This window comes from Squalius cephalus (genome assembly GCF_949319135.1).
Source record: "Squalius cephalus genome assembly, chromosome: 25".
Taxonomy (NCBI): Eukaryota; Metazoa; Chordata; class Actinopteri; order Cypriniformes; family Leuciscidae; genus Squalius; species Squalius cephalus.
The window spans coordinates 15,635,508-15,654,073 of NC_137146.1; the positions used below are offsets into that span (position 1 = coordinate 15,635,508).

At 40.3% G+C, this 18,566-nt stretch overlaps 1 protein-coding gene across 1 annotated transcript in view; it reads right to left on the reverse strand.

Moving 5' to 3' along the window:
• The window catches only part of trpa1b (transient receptor potential cation channel, subfamily A, member 1b), a 42,826-nt gene that overhangs the window by 17,904 nt on the left and 6,356 nt on the right, over positions 1-18,566 (reverse strand). The window contains exons 4-15 of the mRNA XM_079863458.1: positions 13,670-13,845; positions 11,559-11,666; positions 11,354-11,462; positions 10,246-10,391; positions 5,474-5,610; positions 4,749-4,797; positions 4,424-4,523; positions 4,228-4,328; positions 3,885-4,054; positions 3,519-3,683; positions 2,902-3,016; positions 2,079-2,245 (exon numbers count right to left, since the gene is read on the reverse strand). Coding sequence (XP_079719584.1) covers positions 2,079-2,245; positions 2,902-3,016; positions 3,519-3,683; positions 3,885-4,054; positions 4,228-4,328; positions 4,424-4,523; positions 4,749-4,797; positions 5,474-5,610; positions 10,246-10,391; positions 11,354-11,462; positions 11,559-11,666; positions 13,670-13,845 — 1,543 coding nt within the window. The remainder of the gene's footprint in view (positions 1-2,078; positions 2,246-2,901; positions 3,017-3,518; positions 3,684-3,884; positions 4,055-4,227; positions 4,329-4,423; positions 4,524-4,748; positions 4,798-5,473; positions 5,611-10,245; positions 10,392-11,353; positions 11,463-11,558; positions 11,667-13,669; positions 13,846-18,566) is intronic.

Genomic DNA, 18,566 nt, shown 5'->3' on the forward strand with positions numbered 1-18,566 from the left:
CCCAACTGTTGGAGCGGGAAATCAGGGCTCAAGCAGAGGTCAGTCACTGCTGTTCCGCAAGTGAGACTATTGGATAACACTGAGAAAGAGTGACCTTCTAGAGAAAGAGAACGCTGCAGAAAACATATCCTGCCTGTAGGGAGGTGAAATGTGGGTGTTACACATATGGACTAGCCAAGCAGGGTAGTTCAATATATGGAAGTCTCTAGGGTGGTTCCAGCCTAGTTCTACGTCAGACCCTTTTCGTCCCAATCATTCAGCATGAGGTCCATGAGGTTCTCCAGCAGCCTGTGGCATATGTTTAAACACCCATATCTGACAGATATTGTAGAAAAAAGGTTTGGGAGCATGTGAAATGAGAAAGTTATACTGCATTAAAGAACACCAGCAGAGACGACAAAGCGGACTTTGTCAAGGAAAAGACACGGGCTAGCCGAACCGTGTAGCTGTACCGTGGAACACAGGGACTTGACTCGGGAGGCACTGAGGCGGCCCACAGTGGATATCTGAGTGTGCTGTGCAACACTTACCTGGTTCCAGGGTGGGGCTGAGGGTATGTGAGAAGGCCTAGAGGAGTCCTTGAGCAGCACACTGCTGCCCGCTGGCGACAGAAGAGGGACATGGGAGTGGCAAGGCAAAAGCAGATCCTTCGATCTCCGGGTCGCCCATCTCAGGACCGCTTGCCCCTATGCATACCATCCATTTGGCGGGGCCTGGATGGGCTGAGTGCTTGCGTCCAGCTACCTTCTGCCTAAGTGGAGGCTGCAACGATGAGTAGGTGGAGGAGCAGCAGCCGACGACTTGGTGGTGGCAGCAGCTGGTCATCGTTGCAGGATAGGTTTGATCACCTCTGTCTGCTTCTGTACTGCCAAAAACTGTTGGGCGAACAGCGTCGCCAAAGAGGCCGGCCTGGCAGACAGGGGAGTTGAGGAACCGAACTTTGTTGAACTCATGCATATCCACCAGGTTCAGCCAAAGATGCCCGTTCCTGGACCACAAAGGTTGACATCGCCTGACCCAGGGAGCGTGCAGTGACTTTCGTCAGAAGTGGTTTCTCTGCACGCTGTGTAAGCCTGGCCTGCCAGAGAGGACAAGAACTTGCATGCCCGGGCAGGGGAGACACGGATTACCCCGCCAGGAGGTAGCAGTCTGGGGACACAATTGCATCGCCACAGACCGCTCCACTGGGGGGAGCTCCACGTACCCCTTAACTGCACCGCCATCGAGGGTAGAAAGGGAGGAAAGGGCAGCAGACCAGTTTCGGGCAGAAAAAGGTGCCGTCCACAATCTGGTGACCTTCGGAAAGAAAGGCACTGGGGCAGGGCGCTGAGAACCAGCAAGGGCCGCCCCGAGATACCAATCGTCAAGCCGTGAGTGTTCGGGACACGGTGTTGGGTTCCACTAGAGTCCGACGCTCACAGAGGCCCGGGAAGGCATTGCTGTCAGCTCTGGGTCAGACTCGGGCAACGGTGCCACACCCGAAGGAGGCAGCACAGCTTAATATTCATCCCCGGAGGACATTAGCTCACCCTCCGATGCAGCAATCGACATGTTCCACTACAACACTGCTGTAACACCAACACAAGTTTGCAGAGGCGTCCTCCTGAAGAAGCAGACTCATTTTCTTTTTGAAGTTAAACACTCACAAATATCAGAGCAGGAACAGTAGAACTGCTCTGCTCCGAAGAGAAAAGCAAAGATGCTACGCACCTTCTGCTCATTATATGCTCGCGCTGCGAGGCAGAGCAGCTGATGCCTATCGCATTGGCTTGTTTAGTTTACACTCAAAGTAGATTGGTCTCTTAAAGCCATCCCCAATTTGTTGTTCAGTTCATATGTACATAGAACCTGACTGACTGAAAGGGAACAATCAGAATGTTCAAAATGAACACTGCAACAATGTTACAATATTAATTCATACATTATTATTAATATGCAATCAAAGTTGCTTTTTATATTGAAATGAATACTGTCCTTCAATCCTTTTTTTTTCTTTTTACTACAGGTATTAGCTGTGGGGTGTCAAAGCAAATGCAAGGCTATTAACTTAACCATCTTGAATGTGGATGTCTCCTTACCTCTCACTTTCTATGGTGGCATTCACTACATCTTTTTTCTCATTTCGCACAGCTTCATGCATAAAAGAGTTGTCAGCATTGTTGAGAGTGATTTCAGCTCCTCTTTCCAATAACAGCAAAACAGCACTTACATGTCCCGCTTTTGCAGCAATGTGAAGGGCTGTGTTCTATTAAAACATACATGTTTGGTTAAAAAGCAGTGTTGTTCAAACTTATCATAAATGACAATTGCTTTCATCAATAAATGCAGGACAGTAAAAGTAAAAAATAAAATACTTTTTGAGAAAAACAAAAACAAAAAACAACTATCTAATGCTCAACAAGTATGCACTTATTTGACAACATACAGTAGAACAGTAATATTATGAAATATTATTACAATTTAAAATAAATGTTGTTTTCTAAAATTTTCAGCATCATTCCAGTCTTCAGTGTCACATGATCCTTCAGAAATCATTCTGATATGCTGATTTGCTGCTCAAGAAACATTTCTTATTAATACCAATGTTGAAAGCAGTTTTGCTGCTTAATTAATATTATTACTATTATTATTAAAAATAATAATAAAAAATATTCTTTGATGAATAAAAATGTACATGTTTTATTAATGCATCTTTGCTGAATAAAGATATACATTTTTTTCTTTAAAATCTTACTAACCTAAACACACATACACGTTTTTTTGTTATGACAGATGTGAAATTTAAAGAGAGTATTATGCTTTGTTCTTTGGATCTTCAAAGCTCAGTTTCCTATGGTTTGGTAATTGTATTCTTCAAACTGACTGTGCTCCACAGGTGTTAGGGATTGTTATGCTGCTTACCCCATCTTCATTTGTTCCATCCATCAGTTTGACATTGGCTGCGAGGAGGATTTTCATTGTCTGTGTGTATCCCTCAGCCGCAGCATGATGTAAACAGGACCAGCCTTTGTAATCACTAGAGATTACAACAGACCTTATGACAGAACGTCCAGCTGAATGAACTCACAACCTAACCAAGCATTTTGTGAAGCTGGCGCTAACCTAACAAAATAATGGAATTTTAGCTTTTGATATTTTCACCCAATCGTGACCCGGTAGCAGGGTTACTATCAATATCTAAACCATAAAACATTTCCAACATTAACTAATAAAAAATAAAAAATATAAAAAAATTGGTAACCTAAAAATGATAACATTTAAATTAACTTGTTTTATTCCAGTCAGAATTTTTTTTATTTAATGTTGCCGAATCAACCAATATTAATTTATACAAACAAAATACATGGATTAAAAATCAGCTCTTCAAGGTAACAATTCCAGGTTACCACTTTTTACAGTGTAGTATCTCAATGATTAAAATAGCACTGCCTGGTAGTTATTGGAGTAATGAAGTACTGCTTGTGATGACTGTGAAAAATGTAGATGTTTTGCTTTCCCCCCAAAAAAGTATGGTGTACCTTTGAAACAGCGCTCCCCTCCGGAGCAGCAGCTCCACTACTTGTGTGTGTCCTGCCCTTGAAGCAAGATGAAGGGACGTCAGACCCTTATCGTCCCAATCATTCAGCATTTTGGAGTCCATGAGGTTCTCCAGCAGCCTGTGGCATGTGTTTAAACGCCCATATCTGACAGATATTGGAGAAAAAAGGTTTGGGAGCATGTGAAATGAGAAAGTTATACTGCATTAATTTGTATAAATTCCAGCAAAATTCTCATAAATGGTCAGGAACGATATGTTATTGTAGGTCAAAACTTATTACTTTTAAGAAAATAAGCACAAAGATATGGCTTTGATATAGCTCTGACTGCATTACAAACGTTCTCACTCTGCAGCGAAGTGAAGCGCTGATTTCTTCTCCCGTGACTTTTGACCCAAGAAGATATTGAGACCCAGCATATTTTTGACCGAATCGTGAATGCCAAGTTTGCAGGCGTAGTGCAGAGGAGTACAGCCTTCAACATCCTCATCAGACAACATCTCCTTCACAGCATTACTCTGGAGGAGGGAATGGGTTCTTATAACTATATACAGAACATACGCATGTTCAAAACAATGCTTTATGTAATAATCCATAACACAAGGTCACTTGGACTCTTCAGGCTTTCTTTCAAAATGAAAATGTTCTGCATTTGACAAACTGAACTTGACGTTTAGGAAGATTTTCACACCTGTAAGACTGTCTCAGGAAGATTTTTCAGCCCTTTCGGTTGAAGAATGACAAGGTGGAGGAAGTTGCGACCTGCTTTGTCTTTGACTTTGTAATTGGCACCTATTTTCAATAGGACAAAATGTTAAATATGCAGAAAAGTGCATGCAAATGATATTGGAGATAAAATGTGTTGAAAATTCATGAAAATGCTTTACCAATTGACAGTAAAAATGCAACAGTTTTCCAAGCACTGCAGTTGGAGGCCATCAGCAGTGGAGACTGTCCCTTACAGTCAATGCAGTCAATATCTGCTCTCTTTCCAAGACAAATGAGATCCAAATAATAGTGAATTACCGCGTTATCAAAGGACATATACGATAAGATAATGAGATATTGGGTGGTTAATATTAGTCCTGTCAAAAGATCAATCCAAGCAACTCAGTTTGCTGGTTCACAAAGTGCACATTCAGCAGAATAAAAGTGTGAGTTTGGATGTTTCAGCCACTCACATTCTCACAAAGCAGCCATTCAAACATTTACCTTTGAAATAAGATATTCAGCCAACTCGACATGATCAAACAATGTGGCTCTATTAGGAAAAGAAAGTCATTGTTAATCATTAAAGCATTGGGAATTAAACACATACAGGTGCAAATTGCAATAGGACAAGCACCCTATGGCATCACCATTGTTTGGTCATAGCAAAAAGTGCTTTAAAAGACAGAAGTAAGTAGAATTACTTTTAACATTTTTATTGAGACAAACAAGTTGTACAAACAAGAATACATATAACCAAACATATCAGGAGTATATAAAAAATACTTACAAAAAATGACAATAACATATTACGTTTTTACTTTAGATATTGTTTACAAATACATTTTAATGTCCATTTTAAATAATAATTTAATATTATTATTTAAATATTTTTACCATAAAGTCCAGTAAATAAATAAAAACTCACCCTGCTCACCCTACTCTGTCGTCATATGAATTCATGTATCTCTTTATGAAAGTTTGCGGTGAATGGACTTTCAATAGAGGGACATAAATCACTCAGATTCATTAAAAATATCTTCATTTGTGTTTCGACGATAAACGAAAGCCTTATGGATTTGGAACAACATAAGTAATTGAGTAATTTATGAATTTTAACTTTTGGGGGAACTGTCCTTTTAACATGAACTGAGATCAGCTCTGATATAAACCAGAAGGCTAGTTGACTTCATAATGACTACTGGTGAGCAGTATGGCATCACACTGACCTATGTAAGGGGGTCTGATTGGCTCCATCCCTAAGGTTGATGATGTCTTCCACTCTGTTGTAAGAGGAAAGCATGATTTTGATGGCATCCAGAGCACCCTGAGTGCAGGCAAAATGGAGGGCCGTAGATTTGTCACACTGCAAAACAATCAAGCCACACATACACAGACACAAAGATGGAAGTCAGCTATTAGCTTGACATAAGTAGGAGAGGCAGGGCAAGGTATTGCATGAGGGGGACATTCTCTCAGCTGCTGCACCAATAACACAAACCATTAATGAGAGAGCACCCTGAATTGCTGTGGCAATGGACAGAACGGCCAAGCTCAGTTATAGACGTAAGTGGCTGCAATTTGTATCAATTTAACTATCTGAAGCTATTACTGAATGCATTAACCCTCCTGCTACAGACTGAAGACGACAAATGGAGGAGTGTAAGTGTGTTTGTGTCTGTGTGGTCGAGATCGAGAGTCAGGAAATCAGGCTGCTTTTGTATTCATAGCAAACCACATTCTAATATGGCTGCATTTCATGAAATGAAATTTTTTTCAGAATGGTGACATTATAGCCTGACATTAGGCATATTTAACAATTTTGTTATTTCTGTCCCCAAACTTCTTACAGGGCATGGTGTGGTTTAATGTATCAAAAAGCTTTTACAGAAATAAGTCTTGATGATAATGGGTTCATGATTATATTATACAATTTTGCAGAATATCTTATTACAGCTGCAGGAGAGTATGGAAAAATATGTTTATGGCAAAATTCAAGCAGACTGGTGGAAACTGAAACCACTGGGTGGTGGTTTCAACCTGCCATGATTTCTGTTTCTAGGCTATTCTATTGAAACCCATTTCTACCACACAAGAAAAAAACATGCTCTGGTAAATCATAATTATTGCATATGCCAAATTTAGACTAAAAGACCAAAACTCGTGTCATGTGTAGCCTGGTCAACGGATTCACATATGGATCAATAATACAAAATATACAAGTATGTGATCATAATTATAGTAATTGTAATTGTAGAAAAAAATATTTTGGGTGTTCTGTTTTAAAAAATATATAAATTATGTTATAGGGAAGTGTAGTGTTAAATCATTTAAATAATGCCTCCTCCATAATCATTCCCCTTTGATCAGGTGGGGTCGTGAAGCGCCAATATTTTTCAAACCAGCTATCCCCGTGTCCCGACCTTCCGATACTGCATGACGCTCAAAGCTTCAAACGTCATCAATGATGTGGTATTGTCATTTCTATACAAGCATCGGTACAGTGTGTGATACAAAAGTGCTTTGAAAACTGCGTCGGAGCATCGGAGCTCCGGTATCAACCATCCCATCACTATGTAACACAAACAACAACCGACAAATACAGAGTGAACTTAAATACAGTAATAATGAGGAGATGATGAACAGGTGTGATGATCTGATGAGTGTCCATGACAACTGATGAGTGGCAGGAAAAATCAAACAAAGGAACACATGTGATGAATGAAAACAAACTGAAAGTCCATGAAAGTGAAGAGATGAACAAGTCCAGATAACTGTGACACTAAGGGCCAGATCTACTAACAGTTTGCGCCAGCGCAAATTCTCTTTTTGCCATTAAAAACTACTGTCTGGATTTACTAAAGGGCATGCAGGGCAAAATTAGCGCTGATAAGGAGTGGACCGAGTTGTTTTTGCGGCTCACCTTATTGCATATGCATTTGTAGGAGTTTCCCTTTCAGATGCAAAATTTATGGGAGGCGAGTATACACGCAACATGATTTACAATTGTTTGCGCTAGTCAATTTACTGGTATTTGTGCCATTATTTAATGCTCCAAAAAAGCATGTATTAACACATCTTTCGACATGGCTGCAATTGTTGCTGCTATGAAGAGACACTGCAGAGGACAGAGAGCGCGTGGTAGAAGGGAGAAAATATGCCAGAGGAAGACGTTATCCGAACATATCGTTTGCCAAGCCATGCTATTTTTAATTTGCTGCAGGAAATAAAAGATGACTAGGAACCCTCAACAACAAGGAGTCACGCAATACCAGGTGCATCAAAACTTCTTGCAACCCTTAATAGTTTGTCCTCTGGCTATTTTCAACATACTGTGACTTTTTTAGCTGGGATTTCAGTGTTTGCATTTTCACCTGCGTTATCCATGGTCCCAACGCTAATTTGGGCTGCTCTTGGTAGATTGTGTTGTTCATTATGTAAATGATTTGACTGCGTCTGTGTTCTTTAATCTGCACGTCAGCAGTAGATCACACGCAAAACTCGTCACTCCCATCAGCGCATTTGTGGAATTGTGCTCTCACGCTAATTTGCCGCATTTAGTAAATCTGGCCCTAAGTCCCTAAGAGGGGTTGAAATTAAGAGCCCAAGAAGTAACTTTTTTTTTAAAGTCAGTTTTGGCATGAGGATGAATGAAATGAGGACGATGAGTAAATGACAGAATTTTCAGTTTTGGGTGAACTATCCCTTTAAGACTCTCCAATTAGTGTGTCAAAATTATACATTTTTTATTTCCACAATATCATACAGTTACTGTATATGGACTGCCACAGACTGACACTGACAAAAGAAAAATAAACTCTTTTTCATCACAAGCCTTGGGCCATCAAATCTGTCAAGTTCTTTGATCATTTTAGTTTTGCTTGTTAACTTTTATATTATGATATTTTATGAAGCAGGTGTGAAATCACACCAAACTCATTGGCAAAACAGTCCAGTGACAGATGATGGAGCAACCGGAAGCTATAAAGGACACCCTGACCAAACATCATCAGCTTACATATTTTCAGTAAGTGCTTTGTGTCATGTGAGTCTTATTTGGTGTTGTTTGACCCATTATATTATCATTATGGCAAGTAATAAGCAGCAGTTTAAAATGTGTCTCCCGGCCCGTACTACATTATAGGAGGTGACACAAACGATCTGTGTGTGGTCTGCTTGGGAGAGGAGCACAGTCAGCTCTCAAGCTTGCAAGTGTCTGCCATTGAGAATGCTTCGTTCCCACCTGGCTCTCTTCGAGGAGGGAGGTCAGGCAAACGCACCTGCTCAGATTACGGGGGTCAAAAATGGAATTGACAGAGGAGCTTGAGACGGGTTTTTCCCTTTCTCAACTCTCACCTGCCGGTTTCAGTGGCTTCATTCCGGACCCTGAAACACCTCTGTGGTTTCTTCCAGGCTGAGTGAGGCCCCAGTGTTGGCTATATCCAGCTCTGAGAAGTTGGATATTGTTAGCATTGAGGCAGTGGAGTTCAAGGATTTGCCACCTCTCTCCCCAGCTTATGAGGAAAGTTTGGAGATTGAGTCATGATGTTGCTAAATTGATTGGCCAGCAGAGAAGCAGGAAGCGCATCACAAGTAAGTTAGACAAGGCCTTCCTGTCAAGTAATTCCCCACCTCCACACCGGACCTTTTCTTTTCTTCTTTAACCTCTCCTGGCCTCTTTAGCAACGCAGTTACAGTAATACTGTTGTCGAGAGGTTTCAGGACGCCAAGAAACAGGTGGCGACATTCCAGAGTGCATGCCTTTAAGGCTGTTACTAAAGAGCAGCCCCAGCTGAGTACAAGCTCCTCTAGACGTGAACAACAAAAACAGAGTGTCCCTTCTAAAGCCCCCCTCAGAGAGACTGGGGGTCGAGATGGCTCTCACAGCTGAAGCCTTTTCAGGGGTGGACAGATCTGAAGACCACCATCCAATCGCAGAAGGTTTCAGGTAAGTCAGGACGTCGAGGGCAGGCCCCTCTGAGGAGAAGTGGCCCACACCAGGGTTAACTGTGCCCATACTTCTCTGTGCCCTCGGGAGACCAGTCTGCCAACCCAGCCATCTCCGGTGTTTCGGGCAGAGCAGTTTCAAGTGAGCTTCTGGCCCAGTCTCCATCTTAGAATGTTGTGGAACTGGGATGCTCACTCCCCACCCTGGGGAGGGTGTTGGAGAAATATGTTTGGTGGTCCTCTGCCAGCAAGCTGTTTCAGGTCACCGGGCATATTACTCAGTCTACATCAGGGGTCAGTCTCGAGAGACTGATATCTCTTTCAGACTATTAGGCAGCATGGCAACTTCTGCCAAATGTGTCTCCATGGGTTTTGCAAATTATAAAAGCAAAGTGTTGCAACTTGCTCGCTCATTCTGAGGAGGATATGGACAAGTATGTTTGGTCATTCACTGCCGGCAAGTAATTTCAGGACATAATATTCAGCTTTTACCAGAGATCAGATGGCGGTTTGGCATCGCAATGTTGCCCTCGCTCACATGAGGTGCTTGGGGTTAAGATTAAACTCCAAGAAGAATGTGCTTTCTCCATTACAGAGAAACACTTTTCTAGGAGTGATATGGGATTCGACTACGATGCAGGCATAGGGTTAGGGTCTGTCTCCTGCTTGTATCAAGTCGATTCTCTCAGCCGTAGGATAGATCAGGCTAGACTAGGCTGTCTCTGTAAAACAATTTCAGGGACTGTTAGGGCTCATGGCAGTTATGTCCAACATGATGGGCCTTATAAACATGAGACCATTGCAGTGGTGACTCAAGACCAAGGGATTTTCCCTGAGAGGGCAAACCATTTCGCAACATCGGGTTACCATCAGGGTTAAATCAGACTATGTTTCGCCAATGAGATTGAAGTGATTTCACACATGCTTCAGATGCAGGTAATCCAGAAGCATTCCCATAGCTTAAACATTTTGATGTAGCATCTCGTTCCCTTCTCAGAGAACCAGGGTTACAATCCAAACTGAGACATTTTATACCTCTTGAAACAGCAATTACCTGTTGCTGATCCACTCTGGCTCCTTTAATGATGCAAAGTTTGATCACCTCAATGTTGCCCCCACGTACAGCTAGATGGAGGGGGGTACTTTTGGTCTTATCCAAATAATTAATGTGCACTGAAGCAGAAAGGCCACGCTCTTCTCCTTCATGAGGATGAGAAAGAGAGGAGATGAAATGTTCAGCTTCATTTTTTTCATATTTAACAGTTCCAACAGATGAAAGAATACTCAGAGGCATTTTAAAATAAATTAAATTGTCATAATTTGCTGACCCTCATGTAATTCCAAACCTCCACTTTCTCCTGCAGAACACAAAAGGTCATTTCTTAAGAATATCTTGGCCATTCTTTTCAATATAATGACGTGAATGGGGTCTGAAGCACCACAATGACAAAGCACCATAATGTTATTATAAAAGGGTTTCATCCAACTCATGCTCTATATTTCAAGACTTATGGAGACATACAATAGCTAAAACTTGGAATATAGTGCATGAAGCAAACAGGCCACTTTTTATGGTGCTTGGTTTATGGTTATCTTTTTGAAGCGCCAGTTCCCTTTTTGCATGTATTTTTGATGCACTAGTCACCATGAATTGCAAATACATGGAAAAAGACTGACCAGTGGTCTACATTATTTACATTTATTAATTAATTTACATTAATTTTTATAGGATAAACAAAAAGTAATACAGGTTTGGAATGACATGAGGGTGAGTAAAGAATTACTGAATTTTAGTTTTTTCATGAACTATCCCTTTGATGTCACAAATCTCAATCACAATGAAAGCATGACTGCTTTGTTTGGTTACCATGTGACATGCTTGCAATGTTTGACTTGTTGACCCTTCTATCTGTTTTAACTGTTTTGCATATCAGCATCTGAAAATATTGGACCGAAATGAAAACTCTGTTATTTGTCTCTAAGCCAAATGGAACTGTCAGAAAAGAAAACAAATATTTACAGTATGTCTTGAACATATCATTCCGGAACAGAAGACCACCCATGCATTGTGCTAAATCAATGCATCTGTCTAAACAGCTTGGTGAATAGGTTGGATTCGTCATGGTTGGAATTGGTGCAACAAGAATATTAAACTTGCTTACCAATTTTCAAAACCAGCTCCATGGCCTCTTTGGCACCTGCAAAAGCAACTGTATGGATGGCATAGTGACCCAGTTTGTTCTGAAGACACATCTTGGCGCCATGTTTGGACTGTAAAGAAAGAAAAAAAAATCACTTTTAATACACAATATTTGAGATTCTGGATTCTGACTCTCACACTTGACTTTTAATGCCCTTTGTACTCACAAGAGAATGGAGAGCTTGGCAATTATTATTGCTGCAGGCCAGCATCACAGGGGTGTTTCCCAAATCCCCTTCCAGATTGACATCTGTTCTGTCACAAGTCAGAAGGACCTATGCCAGACATGAGCAAAATGATCATAATTATCTGCAAGGCACAAAATCAGTATAATTCCTCCAATATTTCAGCCCAACAGGAAGCAGATTCTACACAGAAGACGCCCTTATTTTTCCCACTGAGCTGTCCCTATGCTATCTAATTAATATCTCACAAGCCAGAAAATCAGTGTGACTGTGATTCAAACATTAGGCACGAGGACACAAGTAATTACAGTGTGTTGATATTTGACATGATATTTGATGATATTTAGATCAACAGCACAATTACAAGTGTAATATTGCTTCTGTACTTTAGACATTGCTACAGTTCAATAAACAAGAAGTTAATACATATAGTAACTTACATTTTAGACACAATATTGCTTTATCTATTTTTACTTCAACCATTGTTATTTTAGAATGATTTATATACTATTATATGATTTATTCATATCTGTAATTAGCTTTTATTTTTATATTTCAAGTTTTCATTTTAATATTAGTTTGTCATTTTGTTTTTGTCATTTTTTAAGTTTTTGTCTTTTTTTAATTTTTATATTTCTATTTAGCTTTAAACTATTTTTAGTTCAGCTTTAATTTTAGTAGTAAGGTAACACTATTTCAATGGCCCATTTTAGACATTCTGCTAACTACACTGTAAAAAAAAAAGTTGAGAAAACTTAAAAGTTTAAGGCAACCAGCTGCAGGACATTTTTGAGTTTTCTCAACTTACGTGTTTGAGTTATCTCAACTTTTCTCAACTTTTTTCATGTTAAATAGTTGAATAAACTTTACAAACTGAATTTGTCATACAAAACGTAAGTTGGATTTTTGACAGTGTAACTGCACCAACATGTCAACTACCAGTCTTAGATTATTAGTAGTCTGTCTGCTTAATTAATATCTGCTAACACTTTATTTTGATGGTCTCAAAAACAGTCTAAGCTGCTTGAAAATGATATTTGTTTAATTGTATTGTTATTAATTATAAACAAACTGGTTTGTAGAGAAAATAGTTTTACCATTTACTGCACTTTGTTCCTCTAATTATTTACTTACAGTAAAACGACTAATTTGAATGTTTTAGGAGTAGGAGTCCAGTAGGAGTCCATTTCTGTCCCCCAAGGTACAATCTACACTAACGTACCCCATAGGGCTTATTTTTGGACCTCAAGGTACATATATGTACCTTTTTGAAGGTCAAAAAGCATTAAAAGGTTTATAAATGTACCGTTTCTTTTAAAGGTTGAGGGTACAGCTCCAGTGACAAGCCATTTTTCCCCTAAAGGTACAATTATGTACTTTATTTTTTGAGAGTGCATGTATTATCTAACTTACATCTTGAAAAATAACCAGAAGTTACAGAATACGCCACTCAATCAAATTCAACGAAAGTTGAAACGTTTGGTACAATACAATTTTTTTTTATTTTTTTTTTATGTTTTTGAAAGAAGTTTGAACTGAAATTTGACAATTTGAAAATAACTGTTTTCCATGAAAATATTAAGCATTATTGTTAATGATAATGCAACGTTTCCGGGCAGACGTTGAGACATGAGCTCGCTGGAAAATGCTGAACACCAAAGCACACAAGGTGGCGGGGTTGGCAGAATGGTCCCCTGAGGGCACCGAGTGGAGATGGGCACTGTATAATGAGGTATAATCCATTTCCCATTGGAGGGGTCTGCCAGTGGTTTCGGACTTCTTCGCTGAAGCCTTATTAGAGATGATAACGGTCCTCAAATCCGTTTTAGCCATTAAAGGCTCTATAACCATCATCCTTCAGCCCCAAGATGTTATAATAATTAGATGTTTGGTTTCTTCCACATCGGTGTGGAGATCGGGAAAAAAATGCTAGACCCTGACGAAGAGGTTGTAAAACCCTTCACCAACCCCAAAAATATTTGATACAGTCTGATGCACATGATGACTAAATATTCAAGAGAATGCATATCTACTGCTGCTCTTTACATTGACAGTAACCCAAACAGATTATCAGCAGCATGTGTGTGACTGACCTCTACTAGATGATGGTATCTTTTAGTGACAGCCAGATGCAGAGGGCCGATCAGGGCACTGTTGAGGATGTTGGGGTCAGCACCCAGCTCTAACAGTAATTCACAGCTCTGCTGTTGATCCTTCTCCACAGCCCAGTGCAGAGAAGTTCTGCCCTGCTCATCCTGTACATTCAGCTCTACAAAGCAAAAAACACTCAACATATGCAATGGTTGCAACGTTCAGTAGGACATTCAGTAAGCATTCAGAGGTAAGCCAGTGTGTCATAGCGATGAGTCAAAATACCTTATTTGGAAAAGCATGAATAATGACTTCAACCAAATAATATATATTTTTTAAATTACTGATTAATATCGTGATGTGAAGGGCTGAAGGCAATAAATTGAGAACTCATGAATTAAAATGTGCTTGTGTATTTCAAGTTCAAATAGATAGCCACTTTGTAGCTCCTTTTATTGTACGCATCTCAGATATCTAAACTTGTCAAGACTAACATTGAAACAAGAAACTATGTCGTACATATTTTCTGCTTTCTTAATGGTCTAAATAAATGTTTTAAACTTTTACAAGAAAAGAAATACAAATAATAAACAATACATTTCTACATACTATCAAAATAAACACAATAACACTAACACAATGAAACAATGAAACAATGACCACCTTGCTCACACTAGGAAATGTACTATGCCTACACTACCCAGAATTCCTTGGGATGGCATAAAATGAGGAACTGGAAGATTGCACTTCCTCTTAAACCCCCACCCCCGGAAACCATGCTGCAGCCATGAACCCAGAAGGTAAGTTTTGAAAATGGGGATATAAACTAAGTTGATGTAAATTCTAAATAAAGAAATAAAACTTTTGTCATCTGTCTAATGTGCACTTTAGACTAGAAAAAGTTACCAAACTCATATTTAACCAAACAATGAGAAACAAACAAACATTTATGCAATAAATATGAACCAAACAAACACAGGGCGTACACCGCAAACAGGGATAACTTATGACATCGTCACATCTTCCCCTTCCCCCAAACTCTTGCAAGGTAAGCGAGAGAGAGACACTGTGCGGTCACGTTTTCTGACCCTGGGTGATATCAATGAAATGGAAAGGTTGCATAGCCAAACTCCAACGAGTTACACAAGCATTGGTATCTTTCATTTTGTCAGTCCATTGAAGTGCTCTATGATCTGTTTGAACAACAAAATTTCGTCCCAACTGGTAGTATTTAAAGGGGTGGTATAATGCCCTTTTAACAAGATGTAAAATAAGTCTTTGATGTCCACAGAGTGTGTATGTGAAGTTTTAGCTCAAAATACCCCACAGATATTTTTATATAGCATGTTAAAACTGTCACTTTTTGAGGGTGAGCAAAAACACACCATTTTGTGTCTGTTCCTTTAAATGCAAAAGAGCTGCTGCTCCTGGCACAGAGGATGGAGCTGCAAGAGCTTGTGTCCTTTTACCTCAATATCTCAAAATATCTCCCTTTGCTTTGAACTTTGAGAATTGTAACCTTGCAGATGTTGTTTATGCTCAACCAGCAACATTACACACTAACTAAAGTTTGAAAAGTGAAATCATAATCAACCACCCCTTTAAAAGAATCAAGAGCCCATTTCAGTGCCAAACACTCTTTTTCAATGACAGAATATCTTGTCTCCTGAGGATACAGTTTCCTACTCAAATAAGCCACAGGATGTAACTCACCTCCCTGCCTTTGTTTCAAGACAGTTCCCAATCCCACTTCAGAGGCATCTGTCTGAAGCACAAACATTTTCTCAAAATCAGGACTACACAGGACAGGATTAGTCACTAATGCTTCCCTCAAATCTTGGAAAGCTAAACTGGACTGTTCGGTCCACTAAATTTGATTTGGGCCCGACTTCTGTGTCAAATCTGTTAGAAGCACCGCCCTAGTGGCAAAGTAAGGTATAAACCTCCGTTACCACCCCACTAGACCTAAAAAAGTCTAGCTTGAATAGCTTGTATCTTCTGGATCTGAGGTTTAATAACACCATTACCTAATACATAGCCCAAATACTCAGTCTCACTTTTGGCTATAGAACACTTGGTAGGTTTGATTGTCAAACCAGCATCCTTAATTCGCTGAAACACTGTTGCAAGATAAAGATACATCTTCCAGCTGTCACTGAATATCACAACATCATCAAGATAAGCCGCTGTAAATTCGCCTAAATCCTGCGAAACAGTATTCATTAAAGGTTGTATCAGCGATTTCAGGCCCAAAAAAGGCCCAAACATAAATGATCAAATTCATCTAATCTTTCCTAACGATCCGCTAGCTGCCCGCCCCATAAGCAGGCCGTCAAAAAAACGCGTCTCTGTAGGCAGCCTAGGCTCTGAGATCTGCACACAAAAACAGTTGGTTTCACCACCACTCAAAACCAAAATAAATAGTGTTCCAACCAATCACCGACAGGGGGTGGGTGTTGTGAGGTTTTGCTCGTGTTCTCCGACTTCGCGTGCAGCCGTGCACGAGCGCAAAACCTCACAACACCCACCCCCTGTCGGTGATTGGTTGGAACACTATTTTGTGTGCAGATCTCAGAGCCTAGGCTGCCTACAGAGATGCGTTTTTTTGACGGCCTGCTTATGGGGCGGGCAGCTAGCGGATCGTTAGGAAAGATTAGATGAATGTGATCATTTATGTTTGGGCCTGAAATCGCTGGTACAACCTTTAACCTCTGAAAGGTAGGGGGAGCCCCGTGCAGCCTGAAAGGAAGGACTCGGAAATGCATAAGACTTGTAGGAGTGTGAAGTCAGCAGTCAATCCTCGGGATTCAGGAGCCAAAGGCACCTGCCAGTACCCCTTACATAAGTCTATAGATAAATTTGGCTTTTCCTAATTTCTCAATAAGCTCCTCAATACGGGGCATTGGAAAGGAGTCAAATTTTGTATTTTCTGCTCCCCTGAGAAGTGCTCAAAATTAACTGTTTCCTGACTCACCGATAGGTACTGCTTTTCTACCTCCTCTTCTTCCACCAACCGCATCAAATTTGCACTTGCAGACTCTTTCTGTGGAAACCATTCCTTCAAGAGATTAATATGCAATGTTCTATGAGAACGTGACCCACTAGGAGTGGCAATTTCATAAGTTGTATGTCCTAACTTGTTAGTAACCTTGAACGGACCCTGGCATTAAACAACAACTTATTATCTTCTGTTGGAAGCATGACTAAAACCTGCTGACCTACATCAAAGGACCGCTGCCTTGTCTTCCTATCATACCAACCTTTCTGCCTATACTGTGCTTCTTGTAAGAGTTCCACTGCTAACTTGGTCATTTTCTCTCTCATTTGCAACACATAATCAATGACATTCAGCTTACTAGATATCTGTGAACTTTGTTCCCAGGTCTCTTTCAGCAAAGACAGAGGACCCTGCACATCATGGCCATACATCAACTGAAAGGGAGAGAAACCTGTAAAAGCCTGTGGAACTTCTCTGTACGCAAATAATAAGTACGGTAACCACTGGGTGTAATCAGACCCGGTGTCACTTACAAATTTACGGAGCATTTGAACACGGGTTTGATTGAATCTTTCTACAAGACCATCGGTTTCGGGATGGTAAGGTGTGGTCTTCAAACCTCTTATACCCAACAATGGATAAACCTGTTGCAGTAGCTTTGAAGTGAAATTGGTTCCTCTGTCAGTCAGTATCTCCTGAAGAAAACCCACTCTAGAAAAAAACTGCACCACTCAAAAGGCTACAGATTTGGCCTTAATGTTCTTCAAAGGGAAAACCTCAGGATATCAACTTGCATGGTCACAAATTACCAGCATGTATTTGTTACCTGCTTTACTCCTCTCTAACGGGCCCACAATATCCATGCCTAGATGTTGGAAAGGAATCTCTGTTACAGGCAAAGGCATCAAAGGAGCTTTTAGAGGACCCCGAGGGGCAGTACATTGGCATTCTGGACACATCTTACAAAACTCAGATATATCTTTGGTCATCCCTGACCAGAAAAAGTGTTTACTGATTCGATACATTTTACCACGACCCAAATGGCCAGCCCAGGGGATAGAATGCCCCATTTTTAACACAATCTTGCATACACTTATGGGAAGAACCATTTATTGGCAGTTTCGGGTCTTATAATACAGAAGTTCCTTCTCTAAACAAAAAGTAGAACCCTTGAAGACAATCTCTCTGCCTTGCTTTGCATGTTCTATCATTCTAGAACAGATGGGACCAATTTCAGAATCGGTTTTTTGCAGTTCATCTGGTAGGGATCTGCCACTCCAAATTAAATTTTTGTGAACCTTCCCTATCTGTGACTTGCACCACAGTTCCTTAAAACTAGTCTAACCACTTTTCTGCTTTAAACTTCATAAGTTTCACTGGATGGGTTGAAATATCACAATCATAAAAAGGAAGGCATTTCAAGGAGTTTGTCTCATTCACCTCCTGGCTCTGTCTAGACTTTGCACAAGTTAACACCACATTACAGGTACTACTTGGCTGCAATAAGTCCATTGACACAGGACAATCATGACCAATGATCACAGGATATGGCAGTGTTGGCGCTAGCCCCATATTTCATTAGGTAGGATTGCTCATTCACCCTTATATATACTTCAGTGGTCAGATAAGACCGTTCTTCACCATGGATACATTTAACCATAAGCAATCACTAGAACATTCAGAAACAAGATCAATTTTTACCAACGTTTGGGTGCATCCATGTGTCTACCAAAGCTATAACCTTTTTACCTTTCAGTTCTACAGGAATTGTGACATCACTGGGCATTGGAGTAATGCTAGGTTCAGGTATCATCATCCGTGGAACATAACAGACATTGGTAAGCTTTTTATTTAGGTTTGGACACATTGGTTTCTTATGGCCTATCTGGCCACAACTAAAA